A 17,814-nucleotide genomic window follows, 5' to 3' on the forward strand; every position below is an offset into this window, starting at 1 on the left:
GCTCCGGCGAAGGGCCCAGGTGCCGCCACCACCGCTAGGGCCCCAGGCCTGCGTGGTCAGGTGACCCAGTGTCTAGGGAGTTGGCTGGGCTGGCCCGGGCCCGAGGGCCCTCTGCTTGTTAGGAGGCACTGCACCGGGCCCAGAAATACCGGGCCGGGATCCGAGACGCGCCGTGCCCTAGGTTTAGAAAGAGGCCGGCGTGGCGTCCGGCTTCTGGCCAGCTGGGCCCTCGGTCGTGAAGGCAGCTTCCAGGCGCTGGTCTTTCGGGGTAGGGGCGAGGGGGTTGCCTGGGAGCGGGCGGGAGGACCGAGCCTATCCCCGGGCCCCTTCCCTCCGGAAGATCCTGCCCCTCTCCGCTCCGCCCGAGCCTGCTCCTCCTCCGCTGGACCCCTGTGCCCAGGCGCCTCGCCGCATCATCCAGGTAAAAGCGACAACCCCCTGGGAGGTCCCTGCTCTCGAGCTCGCATGCCAGGGCCGAGGGCTGCCGATGGCCCGGCAGCCGGCCCTCCTGACTCCCAAGAGGGGGGGTGTCGGAGGTCACGGAGCGGGATGGTGTCCTGCGGGCTGAGTGTCCTGGCCGACCGGGCGAGGGTCGCCCCGCCCCGGCCCCCCGCCCCCCGCGCCCATCCTGCCTCTCAGTGCGCTGCCAGGGAGAGGGGTCAGGAGACGGGGCGGCGGCGGCCAGGGCCCCCAGGGCCCCCAGGCCAGTGCAGGCCAGGGGCCCACTGCTGGAGGCAGAGGAAGGGCTGGCCGTTGCTGTTCGGGCCGGTGTCCGCCAGACGGCGCCAAAGCGCCAGCGGAGCAGCTCTGCCTGGCCCTGGCTGCCTGCATCTCTGGGCTCCCAGGAAGGGATGGGAGCTGGATGGACGGAGGGATGGAAGGAACCTGGGGGGGCGGGGAGGAGCGGGGCGGGGGGCGCCCACGGCCTGGTTTGGGTGTGTGGGTGGGTGTGTGGGTGGGTGTGGGTGCTTGCGTGTGTGTGCGCGCGTGCCCGTGCGTCCTGTGCCTCTGACCCGCGGGCTCCTCAGTTTGCCTCAAGTCAGTGAGGGGCCGGAGTCCTGCCATCCCGTGTGCTGGAGTGAATTCGTGTTGGGGCGCGAGGCCCGAGGATCTGGGCAGTGGACAGGCTGCCTGGGCTCTGAGGGTCCGCGGCTGGTTTGGAGGCAGAGGGCTGGAGCCAGAGACACGGGGCTTGGACGTGGGAACGTGCGGTTTTTTGCCCAGCTCCGGCGGGGAGTTGGGCTCCTGGGAAGCCGGGCTTCGGGTCCTGCACGCGAGGCAGCGTGTCAGGGGGTTGGCCCCTCGGGGGAGGCGGGCCGTGCTCCTCGCTGTGCTCCTCGTGTCCAGAGAGCGTCGCAAGCTGGTGCTCCCCTCGCCACCGGAGCCGCCTCACCCTCTGCGGGACCCCCCTCTCCCCCATCAAACCAGGGAAGGGGCGTATCCCCCGGCAGGTACCGCCTTTCAGGCTGAGTCGCCGGGATGCCGGGGGCCCGTGTCAAAGCCGGCCCTTGGCACTGAGGCAGGGGGGTGGCCGACACCAAAACTTTGGGGTGGTGTCGGGTGGGGTGTGTGCCCCGGCCGTGCTCGCGAGGGTCGTGGCCCGGCTCCCGGAGCCTTTCGGGGTGGGCGGAGGGAGGGGCGGGAGGAAGGGACGCTGGCCCGAGGCCCCGGCCGGTGCAGGCCAGCGCTGGGCTGTGGGAGGCGGAGGAAGGGCTGCGAGGGGCTGTCCGCGCACACGCCGGCCAGAAGGCCCCAGGGCAGCCGCGGGAGCCCCTCTGCCGGCACGCGGCCCACATCTCCAGGCTCAGCTAGGCCGTGGGCGGTGGACCGGTGGAGGAGACCCAGCGAGCTGCCCAGCTGCCCAGATGCCCGCGTTTGGGTCCAGGGCGCCTCTGACCCGGTGGCCCAACGTGCCTCCGCTCCGGCGAAGGGCCCAGGTGCCGCCACCACCGCTAGGGCCCCAGGCCTGCGTGGTCAGGTGACCCAGTGTCTAGGGAGTTGGCTGGGCTGGCCCGGGCCCGAGGGCCCTCTGCTTGTTAGGAGGCACTGCACCGGGCCCAGAAATACCGGGCCGGGATCCGAGACGCGCCGTGCCCTAGGTTTAGAAAGAGGCCGGCGTGGCGTCCGGCTTCTGGCCAGCTGGGCCCTCGGTCGTGAAGGCAGCTTCCAGGCGCTGGTCTTTCGGGGTAGGGGCGAGGGGGTTGCCTGGGAGCGGGCGGGAGGACCGAGCCTATCCCCGGGCCCCTTCCCTCCGGAAGATCCTGCCCCTCTCCGCTCCGCCCGAGCCTGCTCCTCCTCCGCTGGACCCCTGTGCCCAGGCGCCTCGCCGCATCATCCAGGTAAAAGCGACAACCCCCTGGGAGGTCCCTGCTCTCGAGCTCGCATGCCAGGGCCGAGGGCTGCCGATGGCCCGGCAGCCGGCCCTCCTGACTCCCAAGAGGGGGGGTGTCAGAGGTCACGGAGCGGGATGGTGTCCTGCGGGGTGAGTGTCCTGGCCGACCGGGCGAGGGTCGCCCCGCCCCGGCCCCCCGCCCCCCGCGCCCATCCTGCCTCTCAGTGCGCTGCCAGGGAGAGGGGTCAGGAGACGGGGCGGCGGCGGCCAGGGCCCCCAGGGCCCCCAGGCCAGTGCAGGCCAGGGGCCCACTGCTGGAGGCAGAGGAAGGGCTGGCCGTTGCTGTTCGGGCCGGTGTCCGCCAGACGGCGCCAAAGCGCCAGCGGAGCAGCTCTGCCTGGCCCTGGCTGCCTGCACCTCTGGGCTCCCAGGAAGGGATGGGAGCTGGATGGACGGAGGGATGGAAGGAACCTGGGGGGCGGGGAGGGGCGGGGGGGTGCGCCCACGGCCTGGTTTGGGTGTGTGGGTGGGTGTGTGGGTGGGTGTGGGTGCTTGCGTGTGTGTGCGCGCGTGCCCGTGCGTCCTGTGCCTCTGACCCGCGGGCTCCTCAGTTTGCCTCAAGTCAGTGAGGGGCCGGAGTCCTGCCATCCCGTGTGCTGGAGTGAATTCGTGTTGGGGCGCGAGGCCCGAGGATCTGGGCAGTGGACAGGCTGCCTGGGCTCTGAGGGTCCGCGGCTGGTTTGGAGGCAGAGGGCTGGAGCCAGAGACACGGGGCTTGGACGTGGGAACGTGCGGTTTTTTGCCCAGCTCCGGCGGGGAGTTGGGCTCCTGGGAAGCCGGGCTTCGGGTCCTGCACGCGAGGCAGCGTGTCAGGGGGTTGGCCCCTCGGGGGAGGCGGGCCGTGCTCCTCGCTGTGCTCCTCGTGTCCAGAGAGCGTCGCAAGCTGGTGCTCCCCTCGCCACCGGAGCCGCTTCACCCTCTGCGGGACCCCCCTCTCCCCCATCAAACCAGGGAAGGGGCGTATCCCCCGGCAGGTACCGCCTTTCAGGCTGAGTCGCCGGGATGCCGGGGGCCCGTGTCAAAGCCGGCCCTTGGCACTGAGGCAGGGGGGTGGCCGACACCAAAACGTTGGGGTGGTGTCGGGTGGGGTGTGTGCCCCGGCCGTGCTCGCGAGGGTCGTGGCCCGGCTCCCGGAGCCTTTCGGGGTGGGCGGAGGGAGGGGCGGGAGGAAGGGACGCTGGCCCGAGGCCCCGGCCGGTGCAGGCCAGCGCTGGGCTGTGGGAGGCGGAGGAAGGGCTGCGAGGGGCTGTCCGCGCACACGCCGGCCAGAAGGCCCCAGGGCAGCCGCGGGAGCCCCTCTGCCGGCACGCGGCCCACATCTCCAGGCTCAGCTAGGCCGTGGGCGGTGGACCGGTGGAGGAGACCCAGCGAGCTGCCCAGCTGCCCAGATGCCCGCGTTTGGGTCCAGGGCGCCTCTGACCCGGTGGCCCAACGTGCCTCCGCTCCGGCGAAGGGCCCAGGTGCCGCCACCACCGCTAGGGCCCCAGGCCTGCGTGGTCAGGTGACCCAGTGTCTAGGGAGTTGGCTGGGCTGGCCCGGGCCCGAGGGCCCTCTGCTTGTTAGGAGGCACTGCACCGGGCCCAGAAATACCGGGCCGGGATCCGAGACGCGCCGTGCCCTAGGTTTAGAAAGAGGCCGGCGTGGCGTCCGGCTTCTGGCCAGCTGGGCCCTCGGTCGTGAAGGCAGCTTCCAGGCGCTGGTCTTTCGGGGTAGGGGCGAGGGGGTTGCCTGGGAGCGGGCGGGAGGACCGAGCCTATCCCCGGGCCCCTTCCCTCCGGAAGATCCTGCCCCTCTCCGCTCCGCCCGAGCCTGCTCCTCCTCCGCTGGACCCCTGTGCCCAGGCGCCTCGCCGCATCATCCAGGTAAAAGCGACAACCCCCTGGGAGGTCCCTGCTCTCGAGCTCGCATGCCAGGGCCGAGGGCTGCCGATGGCCCGGCAGCCGGCCCTCCTGACTCCCAAGAGGCGGGGTGTCGGAGGTCACGGAGCGGGATGGTGTCCTGCGGGGTGAGTGTCCTGGCCGACCGGGCGAGGGTCGCCCCGCCCCGGCCCCCCGCCCCCCGCGCCCATCCTGCCTCTCAGTGCGCTGCCAGGGAGAGGGGTCAGGAGACGGGGCGGCGGCGGCCAGGGCCCCCAGGGCCCCCAGGCCAGTGCAGGCCAGGGGCCCACTGCTGGAGGCAGAGGAAGGGCTGGCCGTTGCTGTTCGGGCCGGTGTCCGCCAGACGGCGCCAAAGCGCCAGCGGAGCAGCTCTGCCTGGCCCTGGCTGCCTGCATCTCTGGGCTCCCAGGAAGGGATGGGAGCTGGATGGACGGAGGGATGGAAGGAACCTGGGGGGGCGGGGAGGAGCGGGGCGGGGGGCGCCCACGGCCTGGTTTGGGTGTGTGGGTGGGTGTGTGGGTGGGTGTGGGTGCTTGCGTGTGTGTGCGCGCGTGCCCGTGCGTCCTGTGCCTCTGACCCGCGGGCTCCTCAGTTTGCCTCAAGTCAGCGAGGGGCCGGAGTCCTGCCATCCCGTGTGCTGGAGTGAATTCGTGTTGGGGCGCGAGGCCCGAGGATCTGGGCAGTGGACAGGCTGCCTGGGCTCTGAGGGTCCGCGGCTGGTTTGGAGGCAGAGGGCTGGAGCCAGAGACACGGGGCTTGGACGTGGGAACGTGCGGTTTTTTGCCCAGCTCCGGCGGGGAGTTGGGCTCCTGGGAAGCCGGGCTTCGGGTCCTGCACGCGAGGCAGCGTGTCAGGGGGTTGGCCCCTCGGGGGAGGCGGGCCGTGCTCCTCGCTGTGCTCCTCGTGTCCAGAGAGCGTCGCAAGCTGGTGCTCCCCTCGCCACCGGAGCCGCCTCACCCTCTGCGGGACCCCCCTCTCCCCCATCAAACCAGGGAAGGGGCGTATCCCCCGGCAGGTACCGCCTTTCAAGCTGAGTCGCCGGGATGCCGGGGGCCCGTGTCAAAGCCGGCCCTTGGCACTGAGGCAGGGGGGTGGCCGACACCAAAACGTTGGGGTGGTGTCGGGTGGGGTGTGTGCCCCGGCCGTGCTCGCGAGGGTCGTGGCCCGGCTCCCGGAGCCTTTCGGGGTGGGCGGAGGGAGGGACGGGAGGAAGGGACGCTGGCCCGAGGCCCCGGCCGGTGCAGGCCAGCGCTGGGCTGTGGGAGGCGGAGGAAGGGCTGCGAGGGGCTGTCCGCGCACACGCCGGCCAGAAGGCCCCAGGGCAGCCGCGGGAGCCCCTCTGCCGGCACGCGGCCCACATCTCCAGGCTCAGCTAGGCCGTGGGCGGTGGACCGGTGGAGGAGACCCAGCGAGCTGCCCAGCTGCCCAGATGCCCGCGTTTGGGTCCAGGGCGCCTCTGACCCGGTGGCCCAACGTGCCTCCGCTCCGGCGAAGGGCCCAGGTGCCGCCACCACCGCTAGGGCCCCAGGCCTGCGTGGTCAGGTGACCCAGTGTCTAGGGAGTTGGCTGGGCTGGCCCGGGCCCGAGGGCCCTCTGCTTGTTAGGAGGCACTGCACCGGGCCCAGAAATACCGGGCCGGGATCCGAGACGCGCCGTGCCCTAGGTTTAGAAAGAGGCCGGCGTGGCGTCCGGCTTCTGGCCAGCTGGGCCCTCGGTCGTGAAGGCAGCTTCCAGGCGCTGGTCTTTCGGGGTAGGGGCGAGGGGGTTGCCTGGGAGCGGGCGGGAGGACCGAGCCTATCCCCGGGCCCCTTCCCTCCGGAAGATCCTGCCCCTCTCCGCTCCGCCCGAGCCTGCTCCTCCTCCGCTGGACCCCTGTGCCCAGGCGCCTCGCCGCATCATCCAGGTAAAAGCGACAACCCCCTGGGAGGTCCCTGCTCTCGAGCTCGCATGCCAGGGCCGAGGGCTGCCGATGGCCCGGCAGCCGGCCCTCCTGACTCCCAAGAGGCGGGGTGTCGGAGGTCACGGAGCGGGATGGTGTCCTGCGGGCTGAGTGTCCTGGCCGACCGGGCGAGGGTCGCCCCGCCCCGGCCCCCCGCCCCCCGCGCCCATCCTGCCTCTCAGTGCGCTGCCAGGGAGAGGGGTCAGGAGACGGGGCGGCGGCGGCCAGGGCCCCCAGGGCCCCCAGGCCAGTGCAGGCCAGGGGCCCACTGCTGGAGGCAGAGGAAGGGCTGGCCGTTGCTGTTCGGGCCGGTGTCCGCCAGACGGCGCCAAAGCGCCAGCGGAGCAGCTCTGCCTGGCCCTGGCTGCCTGCATCTCTGGGCTCCCAGGAAGGGATGGGAGCTGGATGGACGGAGGGATGGAAGGAACCTGGGGGGCGGGGAGGGGCGGGGGGGTGCACCCACGGCCTGGTTTGGGTGTGTGGGTGGGTGTGTGGGTGGGTGTGGGTGCTTGCGTGTGTGTGCGCGCGTGCCCGTGCGTCCTGTGCCTCTGACCCGCGGGCTCCTCAGTTTGCCTCAAGTCAGTGAGGGGCCGGAGTCCTGCCATCCCGTGTGCTGGAGTGAATTCGTGTTGGGGCGCGAGGCCCGAGGATCTGGGCAGTGGACAGGCTGCCTGGGCTCTGAGGGTCCGCGGCTGGTTTGGAGGCAGAGGGCTGGAGCCAGAGACACGGGGCTTGGACGTGGGAACGTGCGGTTTTTTGCCCAGCTCCGGCGGGGAGTTGGGCTCCTGGGAAGCCGGGCTTCGGGTCCTGCACGCGAGGCAGCGTGTCAGGGGGTTGGCCCCTCGGGGGAGGCGGGCCGTGCTCCTCGCTGTGCTCCTCGTGTCCAGAGAGCGTCGCAAGCTGGTGCTCCCCTCGCCACCGGAGCCGCCTCACCCTCTGCGGGACCCCCCTCTCCCCCATCAAACCAGGGAAGGGGCGTATCCCCCGGCAGGTACCGCCTTTCAGGCTGAGTCGCCGGGATGCCGGGGGCCCGTGTCAAAGCCGGCCCTTGGCACTGAGGCAGGGGGGTGGCCGACACCAAAACGTTGGGGTGGTGTCGGGTGGGGTGTGTGCCCCGGCCGTGCTCGCGAGGGTCGTGGCCCGGCTCCCGGAGCCTTTCGGGGTGGGCGGAGGGAGGGGCGGGAGGAAGGGACGCTGGCCCGAGGCCCCGGCCGGTGCAGGCCAGCGCTGGGCTGTGGGAGGCGGAGGAAGGGCTGCGAGGGGCTGTCCGCGCACACGCCGGCCAGAAGGCCCCAGGGCAGCCGCGGGAGCCCCTCTGCCGGCACACGGCCCACATCTCCAGGCTCAGCTAGGCCGTGGGCGGTGGACCGGTGGAGGAGACCCAGCGAGCTGCCCAGCTGCCCAGATGCCCGCGTTTGGGTCCAGGGCGCCTCTGACCCGGTGGCCCAACGTGCCTCCGCTCCGGCGAAGGGCCCAGGTGCCGCCACCACCGCTAGGGCCCCAGGCCTGCGTGGTCAGGTGACCCAGTGTCTAGGGAGTTGGCTGGGCTGGCCCGGGCCCGAGGGCCCTCTGCTTGTTAGGAGGCACTGCACCGGGCCCAGAAATACCGGGCCGGGATCCGAGACGCGCCGTGCCCTAGGTTTAGAAAGAGGCCGGCGTGGCGTCCGGCTTCTGGCCAGCTGGGCCCTCGGTCGTGAAGGCAGCTTCCAGGCGCTGGTCTTTCGGGGTAGGGGCGAGGGGGTTGCCTGGGAGCGGGCGGGAGGACCGAGCCTATCCCCGGGCCCCTTCCCTCCGGAAGATCCTGCCCCTCTCCGCTCCGCCCGAGCCTGCTCCTCCTCCGCTGGACCCCTGTGCCCAGGCGCCTCGCCGCATCATCCAGGTAAAAGCGACAACCCCCTGGGAGGTCCCTGCTCTCGAGCTCGCATGCCAGGGCCGAGGGCTGCCGATGGCCCGGCAGCCGGCCCTCCTGACTCCCAAGAGGGGGGGTGTCGGAGGTCACGGAGCGGGATGGTGTCCTGCGGGGTGAGTGTCCTGGCCGACCGGGCGAGGGTCGCCCCGCCCCGGCCCCCCGCCCCCCGCGCCCATCCTGCCTCTCAGTGCGCTGCCAGGGAGAGGGGTCAGGAGACGGGGCGGCGGCGGCCAGGGCCCCCAGGGCCCCCAGGCCAGTGCAGGCCAGGGGCCCACTGCTGGAGGCAGAGGAAGGGCTGGCCGTTGCTGTTCGGGCCGGTGTCCGCCAGACGGCGCCAAAGCGCCAGCGGAGCAGCTCTGCCTGGCCCTGGCTGCCTGCATCTCTGGGCTCCCAGGAAGGGATGGGAGCTGGATGGACGGAGGGATGGAAGGAACCTGGGGGGCGGGGAGGGGCGGGGGGGTGCGCCCACGGCCTGGTTTGGGTGTGTGGGTGGGTGTGTGGGTGGGTGTGGGTGCTTGCGTGTGTGTGCGCGCGTGCCCGTGCGTCCTGTGCCTCTGACCCGCGGGCTCCTCAGTTTGCCTCAAGTCAGTGAGGGGCCGGAGTCCTGCCATCCCGTGTGCTGGAGTGAATTCGTGTTGGGGCGCGAGGCCCGAGGATCTGGGCAGTGGACAGGCTGCCTGGGCTCTGAGGGTCCGCGGCTGGTTTGGAGACAGAGGGCTGGAGCCAGAGACACGGGGCTTGGACGTGGGAACGTGCGGTTTTTTGCCCAGCTCCGGCGGGGAGTTGGGCTCCTGGGAAGCCGGGCTTCGGGTCCTGCACGCGAGGCAGCGTGTCAGGGGGTTGGCCCCTCGGGGGAGGCGGGCCGTGCTCCTCGCTGTGCTCCTCGTGTCCAGAGAGCGTCGCAAGCTGGTGCTCCCCTCGCCACCGGAGCCGCCTCACCCTCTGCGGGACCCCCCTCTCCCCCATCAAACCAGGGAAGGGGCGTATCCCCCGGCAGGTACCGCCTTTCAAGCTGAGTCGCCGGGATGCCGGGGGCCCGTGTCAAAGCCGGCCCTTGGCACTGAGGCAGGGGGGTGGCCGACACCAAAACGTTGGGGTGGTGTCGGGTGGGGTGTGTGCCCCGGCCGTGCTCGCGAGGGTCGTGGCCCGGCTCCCGGAGCCTTTCGGGGTGGGCGGAGGGAGGGGCGGGAGGAAGGGACGCTGGCCCGAGGCCCCGGCCGGTGCAGGCCAGCGCTGGGCTGTGGGAGGCGGAGGAAGGGCTGCGAGGGGCTGTCCGCGCACACGCCGGCCAGAAGGCCCCAGGGCAGCCGCGGGAGCCCCTCTGCCGGCACGCGGCCCACATCTCCAGGCTCAGCTAGGCCGTGGGCGGTGGACCGGTGGAGGAGACCCAGCGAGCTGCCCAGCTGCCCAGATGCCCGCGTTTGGGTCCAGGGCGCCTCTGACCCGGTGGCCCAACGTGCCTCCGCTCCGGCGAAGGGCCCAGGTGCCGCCACCACCGCTAGGGCCCCAGGCCTGCGTGGTCAGGTGACCCAGTGTCTAGGGAGTTGGCTGGGCTGGCCCGGGCCCGAGGGCCCTCTGCTTGTTAGGAGGCACTGCACCGGGCCCAGAAATACCGGGCCGGGATCCGAGACGCGCCGTGCCCTAGGTTTAGAAAGAGGCCGGCGTGGCGTCCGGCTTCTGGCCAGCTGGGCCCTCGGTCGTGAAGGCAGCTTCCAGGCGCTGGTCTTTCGGGGTAGGGGCGAGGGGGTTGCCTGGGAGCGGGCGGGAGGACCGAGCCTATCCCCGGGCCCCTTCCCTCCGGAAGATCCTGCCCCTCTCCGCTCCGCCCGAGCCTGCTCCTCCTCCGCTGGACCCCTGTGCCCAGGCGCCTCGCCGCATCATCCAGGTAAAAGCGACAACCCCCTGGGAGGTCCCTGCTCTCGAGCTCGCATGCCAGGGCCGAGGGCTGCCGATGGCCCGGCAGCCGGCCCTCCTGACTCCCAAGAGGCGGGGTGTCGGAGGTCACGGAGCGGGATGGTGTCCTGCGGGGTGAGTGTCCTGGCCGACCGGGCGAGGGTCGCCCCGCCCCGGCCCCCCGCCCCCCGCGCCCATCCTGCCTCTCAGTGCGCTGCCAGGGAGAGGGGTCAGGAGACGGGGCGGCGGCGGCCAGGGCCCCCAGGGCCCCCAGGCCAGTGCAGGCCAGGGGCCCACTGCTGGAGGCAGAGGAAGGGCTGGCCGTTGCTGTTCGGGCCGGTGTCCGCCAGACGGCGCCAAAGCGCCAGCGGAGCAGCTCTGCCTGGCCCTGGCTGCCTGCATCTCTGGGCTCCCAGGAAGGGATGGGAGCTGGATGGACGGAGGGATGGAAGGAACCTGGGGGGCGGGGAGGGGCGGGGGGGTGCGCCCACGGCCTGGTTTGGGTGTGTGGGTGGGTGTGTGGGTGGGTGTGGGTGCTTGCGTGTGTGTGCGCGCGTGCCCGTGCGTCCTGTGCCTCTGACCCGCGGGCTCCTCAGTTTGCCTCAAGTCAGTGAGGGGCCGGAGTCCTGCCATCCCGTGTGCTGGAGTGAATTCGTGTTGGGGCGCGAGGCCCGAGGATCTGGGCAGTGGACAGGCTGCCTGGGCTCTGAGGGTCCGCGGCTGGTTTGGAGGCAGAGGGCTGGAGCCAGAGACACGGGGCTTGGACGTGGGAACGTGCGGTTTTTTGCCCAGCTCCGGCGGGGAGTTGGGCTCCTGGGAAGCCGGGCTTCGGGTCCTGCACGCGAGGCAGCGTGTCAGGGGGTTGGCCCCTCGGGGGAGGCGGGCCGTGCTCCTCGCTGTGCTCCTCGTGTCCAGAGAGCGTCGCAAGCTGGTGCTCCCCTCGCCACCGGAGCCGCCTCACCCTCTGCGGGACCCCCCTCTCCCCCATCAAACCAGGGAAGGGGCGTATCCCCCGGCAGGTACCGCCTTTCAAGCTGAGTCGCCGGGATGCCGGGGGCCCGTGTCAAAGCCGGCCCTTGGCACTGAGGCAGGGGGGTGGCCGACACCAAAACGTTGGGGTGGTGTCGGGTGGGGTGTGTGCCCCGGCCGTGCTCGCGAGGGTCGTGGCCCGGCTCCCGGAGCCTTTCGGGGTGGGCGGAGGGAGGGGCGGGAGGAAGGGACGCTGGCCCGAGGCCCCGGCCGGTGCAGGCCAGCGCTGGGCTGTGGGAGGCGGAGGAAGGGCTGCGAGGGGCTGTCCGCGCACACGCCGGCCAGAAGGCCCCAGGGCAGCCGCGGGAGCCCCTCTGCCGGCACGCGGCCCACATCTCCAGGCTCAGCTAGGCCGTGGGCGGTGGACCGGTGGAGGAGACCCAGCGAGCTGCCCAGCTGCCCAGATGCCCGCGTTTGGGTCCAGGGCGCCTCTGACCCGGTGGCCCAACGTGCCTCCGCTCCGGCGAAGGGCCCAGGTGCCGCCACCACCGCTAGGGCCCCAGGCCTGCGTGGTCAGGTGACCCAGTGTCTAGGGAGTTGGCTGGGCTGGCCCGGGCCCGAGGGCCCTCTGCTTGTTAGGAGGCACTGCACCGGGCCCAGAAATACCGGGCCGGGATCCGAGACGCGCCGTGCCCTAGGTTTAGAAAGAGGCCGGCGTGGCGTCCGGCTTCTGGCCAGCTGGGCCCTCGGTCGTGAAGGCAGCTTCCAGGCGCTGGTCTTTCGGGGTAGGGGCGAGGGGGTTGCCTGGGAGCGGGCGGGAGGACCGAGCCTATCCCCGGGCCCCTTCCCTCCGGAAGATCCTGCCCCTCTCCGCTCCGCCCGAGCCTGCTCCTCCTCCGCTGGACCCCTGTGCCCAGGCGCCTCGCCGCATCATCCAGGTAAAAGCGACAACCCCCTGGGAGGTCCCTGCTCTCGAGCTCGCATGCCAGGGCCGAGGGCTGCCGATGGCCCGGCAGCCGGCCCTCCTGACTCCCAAGAGGCGGGGTGTCGGAGGTCACGGAGCGGGATGGTGTCCTGCGGGGTGAGTGTCCTGGCCGACCGGGCGAGGGTCGCCCCGCCCCGGCCCCCCGCCCCCCGCGCCCATCCTGCCTCTCAGTGCGCTGCCAGGGAGAGGGGTCAGGAGACGGGGCGGCGGCGGCCAGGGCCCCCAGGGCCCCCAGGCCAGTGCAGGCCAGGGGCCCACTGCTGGAGGCAGAGGAAGGGCTGGCCGTTGCTGTTCGGGCCGGTGTCCGCCAGACGGCGCCAAAGCGCCAGCGGAGCAGCTCTGCCTGGCCCTGGCTGCCTGCATCTCTGGGCTCCCAGGAAGGGATGGGAGCTGGATGGACGGAGGGATGGAAGGAACCTGGGGGGCGGGGAGGGGCGGGGGGGTGCGCCCACGGCCTGGTTTGGGTGTGTGGGTGGGTGTGTGGGTGGGTGTGGGTGCTTGCGTGTGTGTGCGCGCGTGCCCGTGCGTCCTGTGCCTCTGACCCGCGGGCTCCTCAGTTTGCCTCAAGTCAGTGAGGGGCCGGAGTCCTGCCATCCCGTGTGCTGGAGTGAATTCGTGTTGGGGCGCGAGGCCCGAGGATCTGGGCAGTGGACAGGCTGCCTGGGCTCTGAGGGTCCGCGGCTGGTTTGGAGGCAGAGGGCTGGAGCCAGAGACACGGGGCTTGGACGTGGGAACGTGCGGTTTTTTGCCCAGCTCCGGCGGGGAGTTGGGCTCCTGGGAAGCCGGGCTTCGGGTCCTGCACGCGAGGCAGCGTGTCAGGGGGTTGGCCCCTCGGGGGAGGCGGGCCGTGCTCCTCGCTGTGCTCCTCGTGTCCAGAGAGCGTCGCAAGCTGGTGCTCCCCTCGCCACCGGAGCCGCCTCACCCTCTGCGGGACCCCCCTCTCCCCCATCAAACCAGGGAAGGGGCGTATCCCCCGGCAGGTACCGCCTTTCAAGCTGAGTCGCCGGGATGCCGGGGGCCCGTGTCAAAGCCGGCCCTTGGCACTGAGGCAGGGGGGTGGCCGACACCAAAACGTTGGGGTGGTGTCGGGTGGGGTGTGTGCCCCGGCCGTGCTCGCGAGGGTCGTGGCCCGGCTCCCGGAGCCTTTCGGGGTGGGCGGAGGGAGGGGCGGGAGGAAGGGACGCTGGCCCGAGGCCCCGGCCGGTGCAGGCCAGCGCTGGGCTGTGGGAGGCGGAGGAAGGGCTGCGAGGGGCTGTCCGCGCACACGCCGGCCAGAAGGCCCCAGGGCAGCCGCGGGAGCCCCTCTGCCGGCACGCGGCCCACATCTCCAGGCTCAGCTAGGCCGTGGGCGGTGGACCGGTGGAGGAGACCCAGCGAGCTGCCCAGCTGCCCAGATGCCCGCGTTTGGGTCCAGGGCGCCTCTGACCCGGTGGCCCAACGTGCCTCCGCTCCGGCGAAGGGCCCAGGTGCCGCCACCACCGCTAGGGCCCCAGGCCTGCGTGGTCAGGTGACCCAGTGTCTAGGGAGTTGGCTGGGCTGGCCCGGGCCCGAGGGCCCTCTGCTTGTTAGGAGGCACTGCACCGGGCCCAGAAATACCGGGCCGGGATCCGAGACGCGCCGTGCCCTAGGTTTAGAAAGAGGCCGGCGTGGCGTCCGGCTTCTGGCCAGCTGGGCCCTCGGTCGTGAAGGCAGCTTCCAGGCGCTGGTCTTTCGGGGTAGGGGCGAGGGGGTTGCCTGGGAGCGGGCGGGAGGACCGAGCCTATCCCCGGGCCCCTTCCCTCCGGAAGATCCTGCCCCTCTCCGCTCCGCCCGAGCCTGCTCCTCCTCCGCTGGACCCCTGTGCCCAGGCGCCTCGCCGCATCATCCAGGTAAAAGCGACAACCCCCTGGGAGGTCCCTGCTCTCGAGCTCGCATGCCAGGGCCGAGGGCTGCCGATGGCCCGGCAGCCGGCCCTCCTGACTCCCAAGAGGCGGGGTGTCGGAGGTCACGGAGCGGGATGGTGTCCTGCGGGGTGAGTGTCCTGGCCGACCGGGCGAGGGTCGCCCCGCCCCGGCCCCCCGCCCCCCGCGCCCATCCTGCCTCTCAGTGCGCTGCCAGGGAGAGGGGTCAGGAGACGGGGCGGCGGCGGCCAGGGCCCCCAGGGCCCCCAGGCCAGTGCAGGCCAGGGGCCCACTGCTGGAGGCAGAGGAAGGGCTGGCCGTTGCTGTTCGGGCCGGTGTCCGCCAGACGGCGCCAAAGCGCCAGCGGAGCAGCTCTGCCTGGCCCTGGCTGCCTGCATCTCTGGGCTCCCAGGAAGGGATGGGAGCTGGATGGACGGAGGGATGGAAGGAACCTGGGGGGCGGGGAGGGGCGGGGGGGTGCGCCCACGGCCTGGTTTGGGTGTGTGGGTGGGTGTGTGGGTGGGTGTGGGTGCTTGCGTGTGTGTGCGCGCGTGCCCGTGCGTCCTGTGCCTCTGACCCGCGGGCTCCTCAGTTTGCCTCAAGTCAGTGAGGGGCCGGAGTCCTGCCATCCCGTGTGCTGGAGTGAATTCGTGTTGGGGCGCGAGGCCCGAGGATCTGGGCAGTGGACAGGCTGCCTGGGCTCTGAGGGTCCGCGGCTGGTTTGGAGGCAGAGGGCTGGAGCCAGAGACACGGGGCTTGGACGTGGGAACGTGCGGTTTTTTGCCCAGCTCCGGCGGGGAGTTGGGCTCCTGGGAAGCCGGGCTTCGGGTCCTGCACGCGAGGCAGCGTGTCAGGGGGTTGGCCCCTCGGGGGAGGCGGGCCGTGCTCCTCGCTGTGCTCCTCGTGTCCAGAGAGCGTCGCAAGCTGGTGCTCCCCTCGCCACCGGAGCCGCCTCACCCTCTGCGGGACCCCCCTCTCCCCCATCAAACCAGGGAAGGGGCGTATCCCCCGGCAGGTACCGCCTTTCAAGCTGAGTCGCCGGGATGCCGGGGGCCCGTGTCAAAGCCGGCCCTTGGCACTGAGGCAGGGGGGTGGCCGACACCAAAACGTTGGGGTGGTGTCGGGTGGGGTGTGTGCCCCGGCCGTGCTCGCGAGGGTCGTGGCCCGGCTCCCGGAGCCTTTCGGGGTGGGCGGAGGGAGGGGCGGGAGGAAGGGACGCTGGCCCGAGGCCCCGGCCGGTGCAGGCCAGCGCTGGGCTGTGGGAGGCGGAGGAAGGGCTGCGAGGGGCTGTCCGCGCACACGCCGGCCAGAAGGCCCCAGGGCAGCCGCGGGAGCCCCTCTGCCGGCACGCGGCCCACATCTCCAGGCTCAGCTAGGCCGTGGGCGGTGGACCGGTGGAGGAGACCCAGCGAGCTGCCCAGCTGCCCAGATGCCCGCGTTTGGGTCCAGGGCGCCTCTGACCCGGTGGCCCAACGTGCCTCCGCTCCGGCGAAGGGCCCAGGTGCCGCCACCACCGCTAGGGCCCCAGGCCTGCGTGGTCAGGTGACCCAGTGTCTAGGGAGTTGGCTGGGCTGGCCCGGGCCCGAGGGCCCTCTGCTTGTTAGGAGGCACTGCACCGGGCCCAGAAATACCGGGCCGGGATCCGAGACGCGCCGTGCCCTAGGTTTAGAAAGAGGCCGGCGTGGCGTCCGGCTTCTGGCCAGCTGGGCCCTCGGTCGTGAAGGCAGCTTCCAGGCGCTGGTCTTTCGGGGTAGGGGCGAGGGGGTTGCCTGGGAGCGGGCGGGAGGACCGAGCCTATCCCCGGGCCCCTTCCCTCCGGAAGATCCTGCCCCTCTCCGCTCCGCCCGAGCCTGCTCCTCCTCCGCTGGACCCCTGTGCCCAGGCGCCTCGCCGCATCATCCAGGTAAAAGCGACAACCCCCTGGGAGGTCCCTGCTCTCGAGCTCGCATGCCAGGGCCGAGGGCTGCCGATGGCCCGGCAGCCGGCCCTCCTGACTCCCAAGAGGCGGGGTGTCGGAGGTCACGGAGCGGGATGGTGTCCTGCGGGGTGAGTGTCCTGGCCGACCGGGCGAGGGTCGCCCCGCCCCGGCCCCCCGCCCCCCGCGCCCATCCTGCCTCTCAGTGCGCTGCCAGGGAGAGGGGTCAGGAGACGGGGCGGCGGCGGCCAGGGCCCCCAGGGCCCCCAGGCCAGTGCAGGCCAGGGGCCCACTGCTGGAGGCAGAGGAAGGGCTGGCCGTTGCTGTTCGGGCCGGTGTCCGCCAGACGGCGCCAAAGCGCCAGCGGAGCAGCTCTGCCTGGCCCTGGCTGCCTGCATCTCTGGGCTCCCAGGAAGGGATGGGAGCTGGATGGACGGAGGGATGGAAGGAACCTGGGGGGGCGGGGAGGAGCGGGGCGGGGGGCGCCCACGGCCTGGTTTGGGTGTGTGGGTGGGTGTGTGGGTGGGTGTGGGTGCTTGCGTGTGTGTGCGCGCGTGCCCGTGCGTCCTGTGCCTCTGACCCGCGGGCTCCTCAGTTTGCCTCAAGTCAGTGAGGGGCCGGAGTCCTGCCATCCCGTGTGCTGGAGTGAATTCGTGTTGGGGCGCGAGGCCCGAGGATCTGGGCAGTGGACAGGCTGCCTGGGCTCTGAGGGTCCGCGGCTGGTTTGGAGGCAGAGGGCTGGAGCCAGAGACACGGGGCTTGGACGTGGGAACGTGCGGTTTTTTGCCCAGCTCCGGCGGGGAGTTGGGCTCCTGGGAAGCCGGGCTTCGGGTCCTGCACGCGAGGCAGCGTGTCAGGGGGTTGGCCCCTCGGGGGAGGCGGGCCGTGCTCCTCGCTGTGCTCCTCGTGTCCAGAGAGCGTCGCAAGCTGGTGCTCCCCTCGCCACCGGAGCCGCCTCACCCTCTGCGGGACCCCCCTCTCCCCCATCAAACCAGGGAAGGGGCGTATCCCCCGGCAGGTACCGCCTTTCAAGCTGAGTCGCCGGGATGCCGGGGGCCCGTGTCAAAGCCGGCCCTTGGCACTGAGGCAGGGGGGTGGCCGACACCAAAACGTTGGGGTGGTGTCGGGTGGGGTGTGTGCCCCGGCCGTGCTCGCGAGGGTCGTGGCCCGGCTCCCGGAGCCTTTCGGGGTGGGCGGAGGGAGGGGCGGGAGGAAGGGACGCTGGCCCGAGGCCCCGGCCGGTGCAGGCCAGCGCTGGGCTGTGGGAGGCGGAGGAAGGGCTGCGAGGGGCTGTCCGCGCACACGCCGGCCAGAAGGCCCCAGGGCAGCCGCGGGAGCCCCTCTGCCGGCACGCGGCCCACATCTCCAGGCTCAGCTAGGCCGTGGGCGGTGGACCGGTGGAGGAGACCCAGCGAGCTGCCCAGCTGCCCAGATGCCCGCGTTTGGGTCCAGGGCGCCTCTGACCCGGTGGCCCAACGTGCCTCCGCTCCGGCGAAGGGCCCAGGTGCCGCCACCACCGCTAGGGCCCCAGGCCTGCGTGGTCAGGTGACCCAGTGTCTAGGGAGTTGGCTGGGCTGGCCCGGGCCCGAGGGCCCTCTGCTTGTTAGGAGGCACTGCACCGGGCCCAGAAATACCGGGCCGGGATCCGAGACGCGCCGTGCCCTAGGTTTAGAAAGAGGCCGGCGTGGCGTCCGGCTTCTGGCCAGCTGGGCCCTCGGTCGTGAAGGCAGCTTCCAGGCGCTGGTCTTTCGGGGTAGGGGCGAGGGGGTTGCCTGGGAGCGGGCGGGAGGACCGAGCCTATCCCCGGGCCCCTTCCCTCCGGAAGATCCTGCCCCTCTCCGCTCCGCCCGAGCCTGCTCCTCCTCCGCTGGACCCCTGTGCCCAGGCGCCTCGCCGCATCATCCAGGTAAAAGCGACAACCCCCTGGGAGGTCCCTGCTCTCGAGCTCGCATGCCAGGGCCGAGGGCTGCCGATGGCCCGGCAGCCGGCCCTCCTGACTCCCAAGAGGCGGGGTGTCGGAGGTCACGGAGCGGGATGGTGTCCTGCGGGGTGAGT

At 72.2% G+C, this 17,814-nt stretch overlaps 1 protein-coding gene across 1 annotated transcript in view; it reads left to right on the forward strand.

Annotated features, from left to right (window-relative positions):
* The first annotated feature begins 2,467 nt into the window (after positions 1–2,467).
* LOC146396818 (uncharacterized) overlaps positions 2,468–17,814 on the forward strand; it is a 38,724-nt gene continuing 23,377 nt past the window's right edge. Inside the window, exon 1 of the mRNA XM_084997485.1 lies at positions 2,468–2,482. Coding sequence (XP_084853611.1) covers positions 2,468–2,482 — 15 coding nt within the window. The remainder of the gene's footprint in view (positions 2,483–17,814) is intronic.

The sequence above is a fragment of the Sus scrofa genome, chromosome 14, assembly GCF_054392235.1.
Source record: "Sus scrofa isolate SSC_HxYL_T2T_F1_AM1 chromosome 14, Sscrofa_HxYL_maternal_Yorkshire_Landrace_v2.0, whole genome shotgun sequence".
In the NCBI taxonomy this organism is placed as follows: domain Eukaryota; kingdom Metazoa; phylum Chordata; class Mammalia; order Artiodactyla; family Suidae; genus Sus; species Sus scrofa.